Consider the following 21,584-nt stretch of genomic DNA (forward strand, 5'->3'; position numbering starts at 1 on the left):
ATGCCTCTTCTGCCTCCCTGCATGAGGCTAAATGAGGGTTTTCAGCTCTAATTAGTTGCCCTATTTGGCTGACCACATGTGAGCAATTCTACCGCTTCTCTGACAAAGAGAGGGGAGAAGGTACATAGTAGAGGAGGAAGAAACACCAGATGAGCAGTCAGAGGAACTGGTATCTAGACCTGGTTCTGGCACTCCCCAGCTGTGTGTGTAGCTTTGCACATGTTACTTGCTTCCTCTGGCCTTCAGTTTCCTGATGTGTAAGTAAAGACCAGATGGTCGAGGATAGAATGAGAGACAGTGCTGAGGCAGAAAGAATAATTCCTCCAAGAACTTTGCTTCCCAATTCTTTGGCCACACCTGGGTTTAGGACCCAGCTCTCCCGTGGAAACAAGAAGAAAGGAATTTATCTTCCCCTTCTCTCCCTCCGTCCCCCTTTCTATGGAACAGAGGGGCTATAGATGGATGGACCCAGTGCATCAGGAAAATAGCGGGTGTTTTTTTAAAAGGCAGGGACAGGGCGTGGAGAAAAACCATCATGTAAATTAACGGAAGTTCTAAGATCTGAATAAGAAGTCAGTAATAATTCTGAAGTAACTAGGAATAATAAGGAGTAAGTGGAAATGGAAAAAGAAAGTCTTGTTTTAATGACCTTAAAACAGTGATTCTCAACTGGGGGCGTCCACGTCCGGGGACACTTGGCAACACCTGGAGACATTTTTGGTTGGCACAACTGGCAAGGGGTGGGACTGGGGGAGTCAGCTCTTGGCAGCTAGCTATGAATGCTGAGGCCAAGGATGCTGCTGGACATTCTGCAGTGCACAGGACGGCCCCTCACAGCAGAGGATTATCCACCCTGTATTAGATTTCTAAGGCTGCTATAACAAATACCATAGTCCAAGTGGCTTAAACAACAGACATTTATTTTCTCACAATTCTGAGGGTTTGAAGTCCAAGGTCAAGGTTTTCAGGGGGTTGGTTTCTTCGGAGGCCTCTCTCCTTGACTTGCAGATGGCTGCCTTTTCCCTGTGTCCTCACATGCACGTGGTCTTCCACCTGTGTGTATCTGTGTCTTAATCTTTTCTTCTTATAAATATACCAGTCATATTGGATTAGGACCCACTCTAATGACCTCATTTTAACTTAACTACCTCTTTAAAGACCCTATATCCAAACAGGGTACCTCACAATCTGAGTTCTTGGGGGTTAGGACTTGAACATATGATTTTTGGAGGGTTACAGTTCAGTGCATAACACACCCCAAAAGTCACTAGTGCCAAGGGTCAAGAAACCCTGCAAAACATTGGCGATAGCTGGTAAATATTAGAGTAGGATGGTAAGCATTTTTAGTAAAATTAAAGGCTTTTTAAATTTCTCTAATGGCTGAGCTGAAATGCCGCCTTTGATGTGTTTTTGCTGCCTCCTTCATTGATGTTACTGTCGCTATGTTCTCTCTTTAGACTGGAGCCTATTGGTGCAGCTGCCAGTAAGGAATACTCTCTGGAGAAAAACTTGGAGAAAATGAAGTTAGACTGGGCTAACATGACATTCAACTTCGTGAAGTACAGAGACAGTGTGAGTCTCAGTCCAACTGTTCAGCCCCCTGAGAGCAGCCCGTTTATTATGTCGTAAATTACAGAAGGGATTCATTTCAGAATTGCAACAGAACTCAAGGAAGAAGGATCTCTAACTAATCTGTTTTAAAATTCCTTATTGAGATATAATTGACACATAACATTGTGTAAGTTTAAGGTGTACAACATTTAGGACAGTTGATTTAATACTTTTACATATTGCATTATGATAACCACCCTCTATCACCTCACATAATTACCCTTCCTTCTTTGCGGTAGGATAATTAAGGTCTAGCCTCTTAGCAGCTTTGAAGTTTTTAATAACAGTATTGTTGTCTACAATCAGTGTGCTGTTGCATTAGATTATTTCCTGCTGCCTGCCTTCCTGTGCCAGTCAGCCTTCCTCCCAGACACCACGGAGGGATGCATTTTCAAATGAGAAAGGCCTTTTGATTCAGAGCAGCAAGCTTTCTGTTGAAAAAGAGCTGAGCAGGCCTCCTGAATTAGCATCTCCCAGGCAGGGCACCCCAGGTCCCTCAGAAGTACACCTGAGGCAGACAATCCTCAGCACGTCTCAAGTGTTATTATATTAAGTGCGGGAATTCCCTGAGAATCTTTCTAAAGTGCAGGTCCTGATGCAGCAGGTTTGGGCTGAGGCCTGAGGTTCTGCATTTCCAGCAAGCTCCCAAATCATCCTGAAGCTGTGGTCTCTGGACCATATTTTAAAGAGCAAGGCTGTAGACTTTCTTTTCACTGGCACTCGTAGAAAACATACAAGTTCATAGAGTTCATGTGGAGGTGCATAAACCTAAAGGGTTTGCTCAGCCACCTCCAGGGTCTGGCTTGCTCTTGGGATGGTCCACGGGTAGGAGGGCTTGCTGCTTGGGTGAGCCGTAAATCGTGGAGGCAACAGGCAGAAACTCACATCCTGCAGGCCTTCCGCTCGCAAAGCTGTGCATCTCAACCCTGGTACACTTCTGGTCACTCAATTCCAGTATGTGTGTTTTGGGGGTGGGTGGCTGGGGTTCCCACACCACCACGCAATTCTCTGACACCAGCTGGGTGCCTTGCAATTCAATTCTGACGCTATCTACCCGGAGACAGCATCAATTCCACAGGCCAAGGGCGAACACCCTCAATTTCTACCTCAGATGTCAGTCTCAAGCCCAGGTTATCACCTGTGCTTTTGACTGACCAGCTATAGATTGGAGGTCCCAACAACACCCTCCTTGGGTTCCATTAATGTGTTAGAACTCAGAGAAACAGTTTACTTGCTAGATCACCAGACTATTTACAAAAGGATATAGGACCCAGGAACACAGATGGAATGCCGATGGGGAAATGGTGTGGAGCTTCCATGCTGTCTCTCTGCATGCCACTCTCCCCAAGCGTCCACATGTGCACCAGCTCTGAAGCTCTCTGAACCCTCTCCTTTTCGGTTTTTATAGAGGCTTCATTACTTGGCACGATTGATTGTCATTGGCCATTGGCGATTGAACTCAATCTCCATCCCCATTCCCCTCCCAGGAGTTCAGGGTGGTGGGACTAAAAGTTTCAACCCTCTAATCAAAGGGCTGGCTCTCCTGGCAACCAGCCCCCAACCTTAGATTGTGGTCCAAAATTCCACCTCATTAACAAAACAAAAGATGCCTTTACTGCTCTCATCCCTTAAGAAATTCCAAGGGTTTTAGGAGCTGTGCCAGCAACAGGGATAAAGACCAAATATGTGTTTCTTATAATAAATGACATTATCACTCTGTCCTGGGCATCTGTATTTTTAAGGCACCCCTGGTTTTTCTAAAGTGCAGTGCGGACTGAGAACTAAAACCCTAAAGGCTCCCATACTCCTCCCTCCCCCAGGCTGCATGTTATTCTTTTGTGACTTCTTTTCCTTTTTGTCTCAAAGCCTTGATTTGACTAAGAACTGTAGACAAGCCAATGGGAGGGAGGAGAACTGGGGGTCTCTCCCAGCAAGACCAAGCCACCGGTGTATCCCAGCAACTTGGTGTTACACAATCTGATTGGATTAGATACTGCTAGAGGCTGTTGGGCTGAGATGAGACGTTAAGTTGGGGAAGCTGGTAACAGCTCAGTTACGTCTGGCCAGCCTTCAGGGTTTTTAACTGAAGTAGCTATAGACAGGGGTCAACAGCAAAATGGGAACCTAGGTACCACTTAACAGCTGGACACCTCCCAGTGCAGAGCTACTGGTAAAAGGTAGATGAGAGAATATATCCTTGCTCCAAATTAACCACCCAGATGTAGGCTTGAAAGAAGTGAAAACTGAGTAACAAAGATCAGACCTACCACAAAGGGACAGACCCTTATCAGCTTGTTTGCCACATGGCCCAAGAGGAAAAGTCCATCTACCGGGGCTAACCTTTCAGGCACAGTAACCCTAACTACTAGTAAAATATGGCCAAATAATTAGTCAGAGGTTCCCAAACTTTCCTGGCTCGTGGTGCTGAGAATATCTGAGTACTTTTTAAATGGTTCCCTTCCCTAGTCCTAAAGAAATACTCAGCAGCTTTGTTTATGAAGTAATTGGGTTCAAACAACATAAGTATTTGTGTCCAATCAACTTAGCAGCTGTCTGGGGAAAAGTACACATAAATTAAAAGAAAAACATTTGTATTTTATTTTAAAATAGCCACAGTTATTTGCTATGAGTTTGCTTCAGTGCTGTGGGGCACACGGTTTGGGAACCAAAGGTCTAAACCTAACCAGATTAGCAGCTGATTCTACCTGAGGGAGAGCCAGGAAAGCAGGTGAACAGAAAAGCAGGAACACAGGGAAGGTGACAGAACTCTTCCTCTCCCAAACAGATACTAGTTGCAGGTCTAGGCTTGGACCATATTTGGTTTCTGCAAAGGAGGTAGGAAAGTCTTTAAAGAATATTTTCAAGGAAGAAAATAGAAAATTCCATCTCCTACAAGACATAGTGTCCCACAAGGGTGGAGATCTGAGCTGTGAGGCCTTTGGGTATGGGCATGAAAAGTTGTGGGGAGAGTTTTTGCGATTTTGACAAGGGTGGGTAATTTTTCTTTGCAGGATATGAGCATCTTGTGTGCAGTTGATGACATTCAACTGCTACTCGATGATCATGTGATAAAGACCCAGACCATGTGTGGCTCTCCATTTGTCAAACCAATAGAAGCAGAATGCCGGGTAAGAGGGAATGAGGTTGAATGTTTTGTGATGGCCCATTAGCTCTAGGTTTCTTGGAGGAGCAAGGAGTTTTGTTTTGTTATTTTTTGGCTGTGTGACATGTGAGATCTTAGTTCCCTGACTAGAGATTGAGCCCATGCCCGCTGCAGTGGAAGAAGGGAGTCTTAACCTCTGAACCACCAGAGAAGTCCCGGAATAAGGTTTTTGAGTTCAGTTAACAAAGAAACTCACTTTCTCTTGATTAGAAAAAAAAAAAAAAGACAAAGCAATAACCATCCAAGTAAGCCCTTATGACAGTCTGCCAGACTGAGCTTTTGCAACATTCTGCTAAAAGAGAAGATGAGATGATTTGAATGCACCAAACAAAAATACACTTGTAAAGAATCTTACAGGCTATGGTAATCTAGAATGTAAATTACACGAGGTTTGGCCTCCTTTGCTCATTGTTTGTAGGAGTGGGATAGGCTAAGGACACAAACTTGAGCCAGGATGCCTGGCTTCAAATTCCAACTCTGCCCCTTATTAGTGTGACCCTGGACAAGTTACTTTAATTAGTTGTATGTCAGTTTCTGCATCTGTAAAGTGAATTTTGTAATAACATCTCCCTCATACATCTATCAGATTAAATTGGTTTCATATAGATAAAGCACTTAGACCATCATTTATCACAGAGTAAGCCTTGTAACTATTATTGTTATTATTACTGTTATTATTATTATTGTGATTATTCCACTAGGAAAAGAACTCTGTGGGGGCAAGGACTCTTTTTTTTTTTTTCCTATCCACTTTGCCTGGAAGAGTGACCAGGACATAGTGGGCACGCAATATGTATTTGTGGAACAAGTGAATGAATTAATGAATGCATCCATTTGTTTAATCAGTGGGTCTGTGATGCAAAGTGGCATGTTAATGACTTAGATATGAAATGCTGAATTTGCAGAAGTGGGAAGAAAAGCTAGTTCGCGTGCAGGAAATTTTGGATGCCTGGTTAAAATGCCAAGCCACCTGGCTGTACCTGGAACCAATCTTCAGTTCAGAGGACATCATAGCCCAGATGCCAGAAGAGGGCAAGAAATTTGTCATCGTTGTTAGTTACTGGAAATCCCTCATGTCCCAAGCCGTGAGTTTTTACTCCATAGCACAGCTCACTGTCAGGAATGTGGGATGCCATGTAGATGTTCCTCATTGTACAATGCAGCTAAGTCCCTTGAAACCTATAAGTAAACTGGATTTTTTCAAATTCAATATCTTTATAAATTTTTTCTAATTTCAAAAGTTATTTGTTATTAAAAATTCAAACATGGAAATAGGAGGTATAAAAAGTAGAGGCTGCCTGAAATCCCAACTTCATAGAGGTAACTATTAGCAGTTTGGATAATTTAGCTCTCATTTCTAACGAGGTATAAGCCTTTATTTGTTACACAATAATGCCAGAAAGCTTGTACAGATTGAGAATAATTTTAGAATTCAAATAATTCTCTATATTCAGTTACTCAGTTATTTAACAAATGTTCAAGGAGCCAGCACAGACTAGTATAGAATGTCATGGTCTGAATTCCACAATCCCAGAAGTTAAAATATTTGGCTTCAGTGGTTTCAGTTGCCCAACCCTAGCCCAGTCAACCATGGCCAGAGGAAGAGGACCATGTTCTATGAGCAGTCACCCTTGTGGGATTAGGAGTGGGATTAGGAAGCAATTAGGGTAGGATGGTCACTAGTTGATGGGCTGGTCACATGCTCATTACAATAACCAGTCTCAGAGTCTGAGAATCCCATGATGATTATCATGGGTTTTTTTTTTATGGAACTTAGGCGAAAGATACCAGGGTTCTGGTGGCAGCAGACCAACCACGGATGGCTGAGAGGCTTCAAGAAGCCAATCTTCTGTTGGAGGACATCCAGAAGGGGCTGAATGATTACTTGGAGAAGAAGAGACTATTTTTCCCCAGGTATTCAGTATTGTTCTCTTCCTTGAAGTTGCCCTCTTGACCCATATATAGGTAGAATTACATTTTTTCATACTGAGAGTTGGCTTCTACTCATCTGTTCCATATTCTTTCTAGATTTTCCATTCCCCAAAAGACAGCTCTCAGGGGTAAGGCATGTCTTCACGGTCACTATTTAGAGCGAGGTTGAATGGACACCAGTGGAAGCAGCATGGTCAAATACCCAATTAGAGGGGTATAGCACTCAAGAGCCTAGACTGGAGTTAAACAGACCCCCCTTTGAGTCATTAGCCACTCGTGGCTATCCAGCGCTTCAAATGTGACAAGTGTAACTTAAAGCAAATTTTTAACTTATTTAATATTAATTTTTAAAATGCAAATAGCCACATTTGGCTAATGGCTTCAGTGTTGGACAACACAAATACAGCACAAATAGTGGAAAGAACCTCACTTTGGAAGCTCAGAACTTAGTAAGAGGAAACCTCTGAAATGCAGACTTCTAGTCCAGTACCCACTACCATTATTCCTAATAAAAATATGAATAACAGTCAACACTAATACCGCATTTACCATATTCCAGGTCACCACTCTAAGTTTTTACATGTATTATCTGATTTAACCCTTACAGTAATCCTATGAGATTGCTAACATTATTTTTACTCCCATTTTGCAAATGAGGAAACAAACAGTAACTTACCAAAAAGCATAAGACTGGTAAATGGACAAGCTAGAATTCAAATTCAGGTAGTCTGGATAAGACACGCAGTTATATAAATTCTCTGAGCTTCATTTTTCTCTCTAAGTTAATTAAACACATACACGAAGTATCTCAATGTTTCTTTGTGCGTTTTTATGGAATAAAATTAAGCGCTCTCAGCAAACACTTTGAAAGTGTTATTGATAGTCACATACTTTAAATTAATTTTAGCTTGAAAACAGAGTGCTAAATAATGATTTTAGTTTTAAATTATGCAAATATATTAATTCCTACTCTTATGGCCATTAAGCCTTATTCATTATCATACATGGTGAATCTATAGAGGTCATCTGTTTGAATTTCACTTGGGAGTGGGAGAAATTGACATCTTCATTAGATATTGGTTAGTCAACCAGCCAACAAATAATTATCGAGCTATTCCTACCCATTCAATGCTGCAGTTATAGTGTATTAATTTGCTTTGCAGCATAACACGCCACCCCAAAACTTAGAAGCTTAAAACAGCAACTATTCACTTAGCTCACAATCCTGTGGGTTGGAAAATTGGGCTGAGCTCAGCTGGGTAGTTCTGCTGGTCTCGTCAGGGCTCACTCATGTGACTACAGTCAACTGGCAGTCAATGGCCTCAATCACTTGTCTGGTGGTTAGCTTCCTGTTGACCAGGGCAGCAGGGATCATTGGGCCGCATGTCTTTTATCCTCCAGAAGGCTAGCCTGGGTTTATTCAGGTGGTGGTGGCTGCCGGGTTCCCAAGAGCAGCAAGAATGGCAGCTTCAAAGCCTCTTGATGTTTAGGCTTGGAACTGGTACAGATTCATGTTCGCCACAGTCTATTAGCCAAAGCAGGACACAGAGCCAGCCAAGGTTCAAGAAATGTGAACCACCTCTTGAAGAGAGAAACTGCAAATATTGTGGTCTTTTTGTAATCCACCATATACAGTAAAAACCACCATCACGTGATCCCTCCATTATGGAACTTAAAACCTAGTGGTTACAGTAGAGGTTTGTCCCTTGAATATTTTCTGAAGGTTTGTTGTTGCTGCCTTTAGGGTCTAAGCAAGAGAATGAAGCTATCTTATTATCTCTAATATAACACATGATAAAGCCCTCTGCACATGAATAGGCTCACTATTAACGTGCACTTCTTATCTCCCACCTGTAACATTTTCCAGAGATAAGGAAAGACAAGGAAGTCTTCTCTCCTCCTACCCAGCAGTTTTCAACACTGACTGTACATTAGAATCACCTGGGATTTTTAAAAATACAAATTTCCAGTTATATGTAGAATCTCTGGGGAGTGGAACCTTGGCATTTTTTTAATAAGCTCTGCTGATGATTCTAAAGTGCAGCCAAGGTTAAGAACCACTACTCTATCCAGGTTTCTTTCAACTGGTAGCAACCCCTCTCCCCCCAGCCATATAAAACCCACATATACCAGCTTTCTTCCTTTCTTTTACTCTGAGTCAAAAGCATCTTCACCCTCTATGCCCTAGATGACAAATGGTGAAGGGGAGTGGGCCTTAGATAAGACTAAGGGGAGTGAGCCTTAGATAAGACCCTAGAAGTAGCTGGCATTCACCGGAATGTCATCTGCCTTTGGGGGACTATCACCTTGTTGGAAAAAGAAGCTCTTAAAAGAGATTGCAGTAGCCACCTTCCTTTGCTTTGAAATAGGTTCTTCTTCCTATCAAACGATGAGCTGTTGGAGATCTTGTCAGAGACAAAGGACCCCCTCCGAGTGCAGCCACACTTGAAGAAGTGCTTTGAAGGAATTGCCAAGCTGGAGTTTACAGACAGTCTGGAGATTGTGGGCATGATCAGCTCAGAGAAAGAAATCGTTCCATTCAAACAGAAAATCTACCCAGCTCAAGCCAAAGTAACTCCACTTACCCATTTTTGGTTCTTTTCTTCATAACAGAGTAAAACAGAGAGAGGCGGATTGTATGTTGGTTAAGCATTTGGACTCTGGTTCCAGACTGCCTGGGTGTAAAACAGATTCCATAGTTTAATGATGGGGTGACTTTGGGGAAATAATCTTTCTAAGTCTGCTTGCTCATCTCTAAGGTGGAGATTATACTGCAATTCACAGGACGCCCTAAATTTGTGGAAGGATTTCAACCAAACTTGATGTGGAGGCAGTAGCAGGAATCAGATGCAAACAGCCAATGCTGTTTAAATTCCCATGAGCAGAGCCCAATTTAAAGAGATCTGGTCAGACAGACAGCTAATAAACTGTCCAGTAGGGGCAGGTGTTTTTAAAGGTCAATAAGATATCATGGAATTAATGCCATTTAACTCAGATTTTTCATGTGCCTGCCGTTATATAATGAGTAAAATATAAGTTACTTCCACTCTTGCTGAACAAGACAGCACCCCAGAGTAGAAATAGACAGGCACTCTTACCTTGCCGTTTTGCCACCCACACATTTAAGTTGCAACAACCAGGAATTATACCTTTAAACCAGACACCAGCTAGCTCATAAGCGCCTAAAGTCAGCAGGTACAGTTATCTGAAATTCTAACACTGAATAGTATGCCGCACGTTCAGATTACCTGTAGAGCTTTAAAAAAAAAATCCAGATGCCCTGGTAGCATCCCATAGCAATTAAATCAGAATGTCTGGGAGTGGGAGTCAGGCATTCATAATTTGAAAGATCTCCAAATGATTCCAGTGCACAGCAAAGTTTGGGGACCACTGGAATAATGCAAGAATTAGAACTGTTCAATTAGAAATGAGCACTTTATTTTATGAACTTGTTGACTGAAAAAAAATGCACAATCTAAAATTTGAGAGTTGTGTTTTATTCAGCAGACATTCTTGGGACTTCAGGCTGGGAAGGCAGCATCTCAAGTAACCCTGAGAAAACTGCTCCAAGGCAGCAAGGGGGCAGGGGCAGGGAGATATAGGAGTTTTGCAACTAAGGGCAGGTAGTCTGAACTTCAAAAGATTATTGTTAATTAAAGAAAACCAGATATCTCAAGTTAGGGAATTTAGCGCTTTTCAATGTATGCAAAAGTCTAGGCTCCTTGAAATCATTCCTTTGATATGCACGTCAGCTATCTGGGGCCAGTATCCTGTGTTTTCTTATCCTGAGTTGCCTCAGGGCTCACCAGCTCACTTTTTGGGAGGTGGCTGCAGTCGCGGATGGCTGCAACATCTTTGGTTTACTGATATGGCAGGCAACATTTTATTTCTCAAACTGAAGTGTAAATGTGTCATTTGTCTCCTGAGAAGGTGTCTTTCAGAAAATGATGTGAAAGAAGTGCATGTTAAAAACTCCCTCTTGCCCCTGTTTTGAGACATACACTTCTTAGAATACAGTAAATAAGTGTAAAACCAATAGTTAAAGAATATTGACTCGAAGGTGTGCAAACCTTTGGCCTCCCTCTAGCCCTGTCCAGAGAGAAAGCTGGCTTCTGCCCACGGTCCCTCCCTCCAGGGTTGGCTAACTATCGCTGCCTCTCCGTCTGTCTCAACCCACAGGGCATGGTGGAAAAATGGCTCCAGCAGGTGGAACAGATGATGCTTGCCAGTATGCGGGAAGTTATTAGACTTGGGATTGAAGCATATGTGCAGGTAAATGAAAATTGGGGTACCCATGCCAAGGTGTTGGTACACCAGCTAGAACTTCGGGGACAAGGTTAAATGGAAGCCTGTCTTCTGCTAAAACCCTCCCCTCTCCTGCTGAGTAACACCTGACTCCCCTGTGCCTCTTTCTCCTTTCCCTGTAAATCCTGGGGCAATGTATATCGTTCTGAGTATAAAATGTTTGCAGTTAGAAGCAGCTGATAGTGTCAGCACAGCCTGTAAGCCAGAACCCTTTGGTTGCTGTGGGCCAGTGCTTTCTGTGAAAATAATCGTTGGCAAGCAGTTTATTCAGAGCCACTTCCCAATTAAGCATCCCCTCCCCCAGGGCTTTCACTAACAGTACTCATGCCCCGAAAGGCACAACTCTTTAAGCTCCCAAAGCTTTAGGTGACCCGTATAACAGAAGGCCTAAGGGAAAAGAATCTGTCGCAATTACTCTTTAGCCAGCTCCTAGCAAGGTTAATGTTGGCAGACTAGATCTTTAGTCTCCTCTACTTCAGGACTGTTTCCATCAAAGAAAGGAGTATTCAATTAACACCTTCCCACTAAAGCACCTGGGACTGACCCTGCTGCCCCTCTCAGTAGTATTTGCGTTGTAAATGAAAGACCAGTCCTTTGTGCCTTGATATATTACAAATCAAAAATTAAGTTAAAGAAAAATGGCTACCTGCATGAAGTTATTTCGTGCACATGCATCTATAGCCAGACAGAGCAAACTTTTTCTGTAAAGGGCCAGATAGTAAATGTTTTCAGCTCTGCAAGCAACACACACCAGTCACAACTATTTATCCTTGCCTTTGTGGTGCAAAAGCAGCCTTGGATGATAGGTTCAACAATGGGCGTGGCTGTGTTACAATATAACTTTATTTACAAAAACAGACATGGCCATATTTGGCCCTCAGGCCACAGTTTCCCTATCTATAGTTAAAAAAAAAAAAGTCAGGGCCCGTCATGGCTAAGAAAATTGTGAGGCAGTACTGCAATATTATGGGGCTATCAAAGAGCATTTATGTAAATACTTTCTGAACAACACCTTGATTATAACTATGTAAAATCCCTGGATGGGAGCATTAAAAAACAGAAAGAAAGAAAAAGAAAGGAGTTGTCAACTGAAAAAAAAAAACAGCATAACGTGAGAGTTGTGAGTTAAGTTTTCTTTGGGGCAAAATGAGGACTATAGCCCCGGAGACAGCATTTCAGATAGCTCTGAGAAAATACTCCAAAGAGGTAGGGGGGAAGGTCAGTATATATGCGATTTTGGTGAAGGGGGAGTACATGCAGTCAAGCACATATTTTTGCAGAAAGTTTCTGCTAGTCTCGTGAAGGTAACTGCTAGTCACGAGGGGCAGACATCACCATGAAGGATTTTGGTGCTTTTCTAAATATGAGTAGATGCAAGAATTGGGCTCATAAAATCATGTCCTGAAAATATCTAATTCTCTGAAGACCTGTTCTGCCAGTTTTTCCCAGAGCACAGAGTGCCTCATTCCTTATCTCCACCCTGAACTCCTTTCAAGGGGTTGTTGAAGGTCAGCAGCTACAGTAGCTCCTAAGTTAATCCTTATAGAGGTAGATGGCAAGTGCCAATTTGTAGGTGACAGAGTTAATGAAATTGTTGGTGATAATCCTTTTCTTTTTTATAAATATCATGGGGGAAGACGTAAATCAGTAATCTCAGAAATGTCAAGCCTCGTAGCCTCTGAGGTTGAGGATGAATTTTGTTTTTGTCAAGGGGGTAAGATGGTGGTGGATGTTTTTCGGAAGTCAATTTAAATCACACAAGGTGAACTGACCCTATAATGTGCCCCACTGCACTTTCCCAGGTCTCTCGTAATCACTGGGTACTGCAGTGGCCTGGCCAGGTGGTTATTTGTGTATCCTCCATCTTTTGGACCCAGGAGGTTTCCCAAGCCCTGGTTGAAAAGACCCTACCGGTAAGTGAGTCTGTCATGAAGCTTGTAGAGGAGATTCAAGCTTGATTATGATTTGAATAACATATAATTAGAGTAGCCATTTTTCTAAACACAAAAATAAACAGGCCCATGGTGTCACAGAAGCCAAGGTTCTCTTCAAGACAGAGATTTTGGAATTAGGGCTGTGCTGGAGTTCTGTAATGGAAGAAATCTCACATTTCTTCCCAGACAGAAATTCTAGGCTGCAGCATCCTAAGTTTTATCAGCCTTTGCTTCCAAGTGTCAACCTGGCAGAATTGCTACCAACAGAGACCCCTCATCTTCCCCCAGAGCCAAGAAGCCACCTGGTCTTGTTTTCCTGCCTCTTTCTCCCCCATATGCCTTCTTACCACCTCTGACACTAACCCACCTCCAGCTTTTCCTTCAGCTTTCTCTTGAGACCAAGAATGCTAATGTCCTGTTTATCCTCAGATCCAGACACTCATATTCCAGTTAACTCTGCCACTGATGCCTGTGCTTGAAAGCTCAAGACCTGGATGGACTTGAGTTCAAATTCTGACAGCTTCACCTGTTAGCTATGTGCCCATGGTCAAGTTACCTAAGCTGAGCCTCAGTCTCCTTGTCTATAAAATGGAAGGAATTGTAGCACCACACTTTACTACTGTGGAGGGTTAAATGAGATGCCGGTAAATTATTCAGTACTTAGATCCTAGTCTATAAATCCCACAGGGCAGAGGCCATGTCTGTTTTGTTCACTGTTATAGCTCAGGGGGTTATTGCAGTGCCGAGCACATAGTAGTTGCTCAATAAATATTTTTTGACTGAATACATGGTAATTCCATTCCCAACATTTTTACCATGGTATAATTTCCCATGATTATCTCATTAGAACTCTTATTATTCCCCCTATACACAATATGATTATTGGTGGGCCAGAATATATTTTAATTTACTATATTTTGCTTTACACATTAAAATTAGAACATTACTATTTGACCAAGTTTCACTTTTTACAGATTTCTTTTTGATAATTTCTAAAAGATGTATTGCACTTTATACTTGCAAACTGCTTTCATGTACATCATTTCAAATCTCAGAAACAATAAAAAATTCTGACTTTTGTGAATGTATCTCTGCGCCCTAGTTTTCCTACCTGTAAAAGAGAAGAATGCTTCCCATCACACACTCAAGCCCTGGAGTACAATGTATGCTGAATGATGTGCCTTGGCATTCTAAAGGTGTTGGTACAGAATTGCTATCCATCCATCCATCTACCCATTGTTCATTTAACAAATATTTGTTTGACATCTGCGGCTGGGACTTTGCAGCCAGGCAAAGGAAATTAGAGGTTAATGAGACAGTCATGGTCCCTATCCTCACAAATTTACAGTCTAGTGGGGGAGATAAAAAGGCTCTTTTATAGAACTTTCACAAGAGAAATTCAGGGATCCAGAAAGCATGGGAAGGAAGGAGAAAAGTAAGAGAGGGGAAGATTTCCCGGAAAACCGTGTCTAAGAGGAGACATAAAATATGAGTAGAGAGCAGCCAAACAAAGAACAGGAGGACGAGCATGAGAGAGAGAGAGAGACCAGAATGTACAAAAGTCCTAAGATGAAAAGCACAGTGCATTCCAGCAACTGAAGGCAATTTGGTCCAGAATTGCTGTGGAATGTATGTGGTTAAGCGAGATGTGGGGAGCAGTTCTATCACTGAGAGCTTTACAAACACACCAAGGGTGATGCGGACACATCAAAAAGCCTTTTTTTGCCATGTGCTAAGGATATTATAATTAATAACAATAACCACCACCACTATTTACTGGATGTTTTATTCACACCAGACATTGTGCCAAGTGCTTTGCATACACTATCTTATTTAATCCTCAAAACCACTTGAAGAATACCTGTAATTATCTAGAGTTGACAGATCAGGAGACTGAGATGAGCCTAGGGTGTTCTCACATATTTTTTTAAGCTCTTTATTGAAGTATAATTGCTTTACACTGTTGTGCCAGTTTCTCCTGTACAACAAAGTGAATCAGCTGTATTTATACATATATCCCCATATCCCCTCCCTCCTGTGACTCCTCCCCACCCTCCCTATCCCACCTCTCTAAGTCATCACCAATCATCGAGTTGATCTCCCTGTGTTATGTAACAGCTTCCCACTAGCTATCTGTTTTACATTTGGTAGTGTATATATGTCAACGCTACTCTCTCATTTCGTCCCAGCTTCCCCTTCGCCCCCTTCCCCCACTTATTTTTAATTCATTTTTATTGTTTAACTCCTTATTTTGAAATAATGTCAGACCTGCAAATAATGTTGCAAAAATAATACAAAGAATTCCCATACACCGTTCATCCAGATTCCCCACCTATTAACATCTTAAATAACCACAGTGCAATTATCCAAATCAGGAAATCAACATTGATACAATATTATTATCTAATCTGTAAACCTTTAAACTCATCTTTTTTATCTGGTTCAGGATCCAATCCAGGATTACATGTTTACATGCATTTAGTTTTCACATCCCTCTTTTCTACTTTAATCTGAGTTTCAGGTGTTTTTGTTAATTCTGGTTTGCTGCCTAATTTATATATAGTAAAATTCACCCCTTTTAGTGTGCATTTCTGAGTTTTGACAAACACATGTATTTGTGTAACCACCATCACAGTCAAGATACAGAACAGTTCCACACACCCTAAAATTTTCCTCAGGCCCTTTGTAGTCAACCCTTTCCCCTAATTCTCAGCTTCTGGCAAGTACCATTCTGTTTTCTATCCCTATAGTTTTGTCTTTTCCACAATATTATAAAAATAAAATCATATAGTATCTAGGCTTTCAAATCTGACTTCATACAGTTAGCATAATGCATTTGAAATTTGTCAGAAGGTTAATTAATGACTGAGGGTGAAGTAAAGGGAGTTTGAGGGGTGACATCAGGAGTCTGGTTTGGACCACGGGGTGGCAGATAGTGTCATTCCAAAAAAGGAATTACCAGAAGAGAATCCAGTTTAACCAGTGGTTCCCTCCTATGCCCCTGCCAGGATTTTCTGAAAAAGAGCAATGATCAGATTGCACAGATTGTCCAGCTGGTGCGAGGAAAGCTGAGCAGTGGAGCTCGACTCACCCTAGGGGCCCTCACAGTCATTGATGTCCATGGTAAGCAAGGAGGATTCCCTCGAATTACTGACTGTCCAGTAATAGCTGCCAGGCTTGCCTCCCTTCCTTCTGGATGGAATGATTCAGGTCCCTTTTCTCGTTAGAAAGAGGTTGCTCCAACTGAGAGTAAGTGAGGGGGTAAGGAGAGTAGTCAATGCTTCTGTGTGTCTCCATCATATGTTTTCCAGCATCACCAGCCTTATTTCTAGGAACCCCACCACCACCACCAAGCAGTGCTCTGAGACAGTGATGGCCACAGCCATTTCTGAGGTTTACCAACTCGAAGCAATTTCCTTGTATTGATCTTAACTAATATATTTCAACACTTAGTGCCAAACTTTGTGCTAAACGCTTGACATACATTGTCTGATTTTTATACACATTCCACAGATTAAAAGCCTGAGGTTTATAGAGGCAAATAACTTGCTGAGAGGCACACAGCTAGTAAGTAGCAGAGTCTCTTTTGTAATTTGAACCTATGTCTGATTCCAAACCCAGAGACTGGAAATGGGCAGTGATACAAGGGAGGGAATGGGTAAGGGAGGATGCCTTCCAGCTCTTCCTAAAAAAGAGAGAGAGAGAGAAGGAGAGGAGGAGGAAAGGAGGAGGAAGAACCACGGTCTTTATATAAAACAAACCACCCCCACAGCCTCACGCCATCATCACCAAGGAAACTAGGGCTGGACCAAACTGGTTGCCTGGGAACAGTGTCTCTTTTGCTCACACACCCAACTTCCTACTGGCATTTCATGAATGTTACTCTGTAAGGTTGATGCTCATTTCTTTTTTTTTTTTTTTTTTTCCATTATGTTTAGTTTCATTTTTTTTAAATTTATTTATTAATTTTTGGGGGGTACACCAAGTTCAATCATCTGTTTTTATACACATATCCCCGTATTCCCTCCCTCCCTCGACTCCCCCCCACCCTCCCTTGAGTCCCCCCCACCCTCCCCTTCCCAGTCCTCTAAGGCATCTTCCATCCTCGTGTTGAACTCCATTTCTTTTTTTTTGGCTGCACGGCTTGTAGGATCCCAGTTCCCTGACCGAGGACTGAACCCAGGCAGTGAAAGCCCAGAATCCTAACCACTAGGCCACCAGGGAACTCCCTGATGCTCATTTCAATCTGATTTCATTTGGATAGACGAGCATAAAATCTGGAGGAGAAAGGGAAGAATGTGGTCTTCATCTGGCTACTATTTAACTGGTAGGAGTAGTAAGTGCAGGCATGTTTACTGCCCAGGATACCTCAGGGTGGTTGGGTTTACACACACACATTCATGCACAAACACATGAACATACACTGCGTAGGGAAGGTATCCCCAACCCAGTGCCGTGAGATTCACCTTCCTCTTGGGTTTCTCACACATACCCTGCTCCTGCCACCACTCTCTGGGTTCCCCCAGGAACCTGGAATGGAATTAAATTCCTTGAGGAGAATGGAAGAGCTGTTGATGTAATCTTCAGCAAGGACTCTTCTCTGCAGGGTTTTGAATTTTACTGTAATAAAGATTTCTCTCACAGAGAGGCAGTAGACTTACAGAAGTGTCCCTTTGCAGAGTTATGTTTCTGAGATCCTGATTTTGAGCTGCTCTACTAGTTCTGAGATCACAGTAGCACTTGCCCTGTGAGTTACCTAAAAAATAATGACTGTCATAAACTTATGTCCACTCATCAACTTCAGGGCTCCCATCACTATGGGAAAATTAAATTAGGCTCACAATCCTATGAGAGAAAGGAGAAAATCTAGAAATGTGTCTCCTACTTAGTTTCTCAGACCCCCCTCCGTGGAACGAATACATTTCACATGGACTCATGGGACCCCTGCCCTTGCTAACTATATCGCCCAGGCTGACTATTCTCCTAGGATATCCTAGGGGCTGGAACAGGGCCAAAAGCGTCACACTGGGAATAAGACAGTATTTGGAGTAACTACATATTGCACATCCCTTTGGTTCAGCCTCCCAAGAGTTTGGGAGTGATAACAGCAGATAGCAGTGTAAGTTTATGTAGTATATAAATGCAGATATTGCTTGAAGTTTGGGGATGGGCAGGAGGAGGATAGCTGAGCCTAAAATTGTTGAGGTGGTTAGGGGCGGCCTTGATGACATCCTCAGACACTTCTGAGGAATCCGTGAAGGTGAGAGGATGCTGATGGCTCTTCAAGCGTGTGTTTCTATATCTGTGTCCCCACAGCTCGTGATGTGGTAGCCAAGTTATCTGAGGACAATGTCTGTGATCTGAATGATTTCCAGTGGATCTCCCAGCTGCGCTACTACTGGAATGCCAAGGATGTACAGGTGCAGATGATCACTACAGAAGCCTCATACGGCTACGAGTACCTGGGAAACTCCCCTCGGCTGGTGATTACGCCCCTCACTGACCGCTGCTACAGGTAAGCTCTGGGGCTCCCCCAGGCCTGAAGGGTGAATAGAGAATTCCAAAAGGAAAACCCGGGGAAGAAGGTTAGAGCATCTTGAGTTTGTTACCTTTACCGTCTATATTTTAGTTTCTCACATGTTAGAATTTTTCCCTTAGTCACCATAGTCCCTCAGATGGGCTTGGAAACTAGGTCCTACGCCAGAAATGAGAACCCAATAGGAGTCCTAATGCAAATTATTGTGTTCATACCAACAATTAGAACGTTGATGCCTCTCCTTGAAAATGGCACGGTGCTTAAGTAGGAAGTTCTCCAATGGCAGGAATCAAGAAGGTGTCTGGAGATCCCATGGCCAAGAGATAGAAAAGGGGTCAGGTAAAGGACCCAGGCAAGGAGTCTCTGAGCTCTGCCACCCAGTCTGATGAAGAGATATGGCCATTTTGTGCTCAGCAAAGTGCTTTGCCACTTTGCTTGGAATTCATAACTGTAGAAATCTGGGCTTTGTGAACTTGTCAATTTTGTGATGATATTTCTTCAGTTTTATACATTCCTTAGAGTGGAATTTTTTTAATTATAAAGATAGTAACTGAGCAGTTTTTTTTTTTTATTTCAAAGTCCTCAATCACTTGTTTTCTATGTTCTATGATTTCTGTTCTTCATTCATTTATCTATTCCACTCATTATTCAACAACCATTTCTTGAACTTTCCTGTGCATGATGGGTTTCCTCCAGGAACCCTCAGCCTAATGGGGTGGGGGTGAGATACACACTCAGGTGATTACAAGAAAGTGTGTTAACTGAAATAGAGGCTCACACAGGGGGCCGTGGAACCACAGTTAACACATCATTCATTTCTAACATTTGTCTTGTGCCTGCCACATGGAACTGAATCAAATATGGGTCCTGAACTCAAGAGTTCATATATAGTGGGAGAAATATATTTATTTTTCATCATTCCATTTTCATTGGTGATCTTTGGAATGTGGAGTTTATGAGGATTTTTTACTTTGATTTGATTCATTGAGTGTGTATATATTCATTTATCCATTCAATCATTCATTCAAACAGATGCTTATAGGTACCACCCATGTACCAAGTACCGAGGTTACTGTGCTGAGTACAATAGAATTTTTTACAGTGATGATGTATTGCTCACATAATCAGGGGAAAATGTTTAATTATTTGTCTGAGTCAAAACAAAATAAACCCAAAGCCAGTTTCTTTCCTGTGCCTTAGGACTTGGCACTGAGTTCTTATTTTCTTCTCCTTAGGACACTGATGGGAGCTTTAAAGCTGAACCTTGGGGGAGCCCCAGAGGGTCCAGCTGGGACAGGCAAGACAGAAACCACCAAAGATCTGGCCAAAGCTTTGGCCAAACAGGTAGGGAAATCTGTCCATCCCCACACTCTTTTCCCAGCCCTCCCTGGACCCCTGTCCAGGGGAGTTGACATGAATTTCAAGATGGTTTAGAGTAACAGACAGAGGGGGGCCCCAGCTCCTCCAGTGGAACAGGAAGAGGCGAGCCCCACCTCTGTTTCATGGTACAGGGTGATTCAGATGGGAGGAAACCCATCCTGAATGGTGCCCACATCCTCCCTCTCTCCAGTGTGTAGTCTTCAACTGCTCTGATGGTCTGGATTACAAAGCCATGGGAAAGTTCTTCAAAGGGCTGGCCCAGGCTGGAGCATGGGCCTGCTTTGACGAATTCAACAGGATTGAGGTAACTCTGCTACTCTGCTACTGGAGGGTTTGGATATGCGGGGACTTTTTTCTGGGCTCTCAGTTCCTCAATGACAGGGGCTTATGTCCCTTCTAAGGCCCCTTGCACAGAGGAAGTATTCAATGAGCCAAAGAAAAACAGCCCCAAGGAGACAAAATGCATATTTTATACACATAAGCTTTCTCACCAAATTCATTCACTCAAAAATTTATTGAGCAGCTACTCTACGTCGGATACTCTACATGTGTTTGTGATACAAAGATGAGCAAGATACAGTTTTGTCCTCCAGACTGTTATAGTCTAGCAAAGGGAAATAAAAAATTAAATGATACAAATAGAATATGAGGGAAGTCTATAGCAGTGGTACAAAGGAGTCATCACAAAAGAGGGAGTGGTTAATTCTGTTTGGGTAGGGAATTGAGATTAGGAAATGTAACCATGCAGTTTGAACCAGTAAACACATACTATGGGTGAAACATGCTAGGTGCTGGAACAAAGACAAAACAAAGATAAAATACTATGGAAACGACTTACACACACACACAGATATGCACATGTACACATGTATATACACACCAATTTTCTTTTCCTTTACCAAAACCCTAAATCATGTTCCTCATTTTGAATGTGAAGGTCTTATTCTCAGGTAATGGGGTTCTTTCTTTGCTAAGTGAAGGGTGTTCTGGCATAGTGGGGTGGTGGCTGTCCGAAGCAGGAGCTCAAGTCAACCAGCCATTCTTACTCCAGGTAGAAGTGCTGTCTGTGGTAGCTCAGCAGATTCTCAGCATTCAACAAGCCATTATCCGGAAGCTAAAGATATTCATCTTTGAAGGGACTGAACTCTCTCTGAACCCAACCTGTGCTGTCTTCATCACCATGAACCCTGGGTATGCTGGCAGGGCTGAGCTGCCGGATAACCTCAAGGTAAACATCCGAGTGTATAAATGCTGGGTCTACTTTATGGTGTAGAAACTTAGAAGTACCTGAGGGTCTCACAAAGAAGGCAAATAATGGGACCGGGATGACATTTTTCAGCTGTGAGAAGTAAAGATTGTTGCTTGACTTCAGCACTCAACCGTCTCCCCAGCTAGGTCTCATGAGGTGGGAGGAAATATATGCGTAATAACCTCCTTTCCAAAGAGGAAACAATGAGCACTGAAGTAAGTGTCACTATTTCTGTTGTCTACAGGAGTCAGACAGTTAATAGAAATGAGAAAAGCCAGCTGGGCCTGGTAGGACTCTGACAAATGCCCCCTCCAGAGACAGCAGTCCCTACTTAGCCCCAGCCCACTGTTGCCAAGCAGGAATTGTCAGATCTTCTCATCTTTCAGGAAAAGCCAGAAATTGGGATTTTTACATGAAATCTTATTTTTATATCCAGGCTCAATGCCAAAAAAAAAAAACATACATACATATATA

General features: G+C 42.5%; 1 protein-coding gene across 1 annotated transcript in view; it reads left to right on the top strand.

Annotated features, from left to right (window-relative positions):
- Positions 1 to 21,584, top strand: part of DNAH3 (dynein axonemal heavy chain 3) — a 200,660-nt gene that overhangs the window by 63,641 nt on the left and 115,435 nt on the right. Inside the window, exons 20-31 of the mRNA XM_057749021.1 lie at positions 1,458 to 1,572; positions 4,623 to 4,739; positions 5,680 to 5,859; positions 6,552 to 6,688; positions 9,076 to 9,277; positions 10,886 to 10,978; positions 12,814 to 12,924; positions 15,954 to 16,068; positions 18,262 to 18,460; positions 19,717 to 19,825; positions 20,052 to 20,165; positions 20,913 to 21,089. Of these exons, the coding sequence (XP_057605004.1) occupies positions 1,458 to 1,572; positions 4,623 to 4,739; positions 5,680 to 5,859; positions 6,552 to 6,688; positions 9,076 to 9,277; positions 10,886 to 10,978; positions 12,814 to 12,924; positions 15,954 to 16,068; positions 18,262 to 18,460; positions 19,717 to 19,825; positions 20,052 to 20,165; positions 20,913 to 21,089 (1,669 nt within the window). The remainder of the gene's footprint in view (positions 1 to 1,457; positions 1,573 to 4,622; positions 4,740 to 5,679; positions 5,860 to 6,551; positions 6,689 to 9,075; positions 9,278 to 10,885; positions 10,979 to 12,813; positions 12,925 to 15,953; positions 16,069 to 18,261; positions 18,461 to 19,716; positions 19,826 to 20,051; positions 20,166 to 20,912; positions 21,090 to 21,584) is intronic.

This window comes from Hippopotamus amphibius, chromosome 9, assembly GCF_030028045.1.
Source record: "Hippopotamus amphibius kiboko isolate mHipAmp2 chromosome 9, mHipAmp2.hap2, whole genome shotgun sequence".
Classification (NCBI taxonomy): domain Eukaryota; kingdom Metazoa; phylum Chordata; class Mammalia; order Artiodactyla; family Hippopotamidae; genus Hippopotamus; species Hippopotamus amphibius.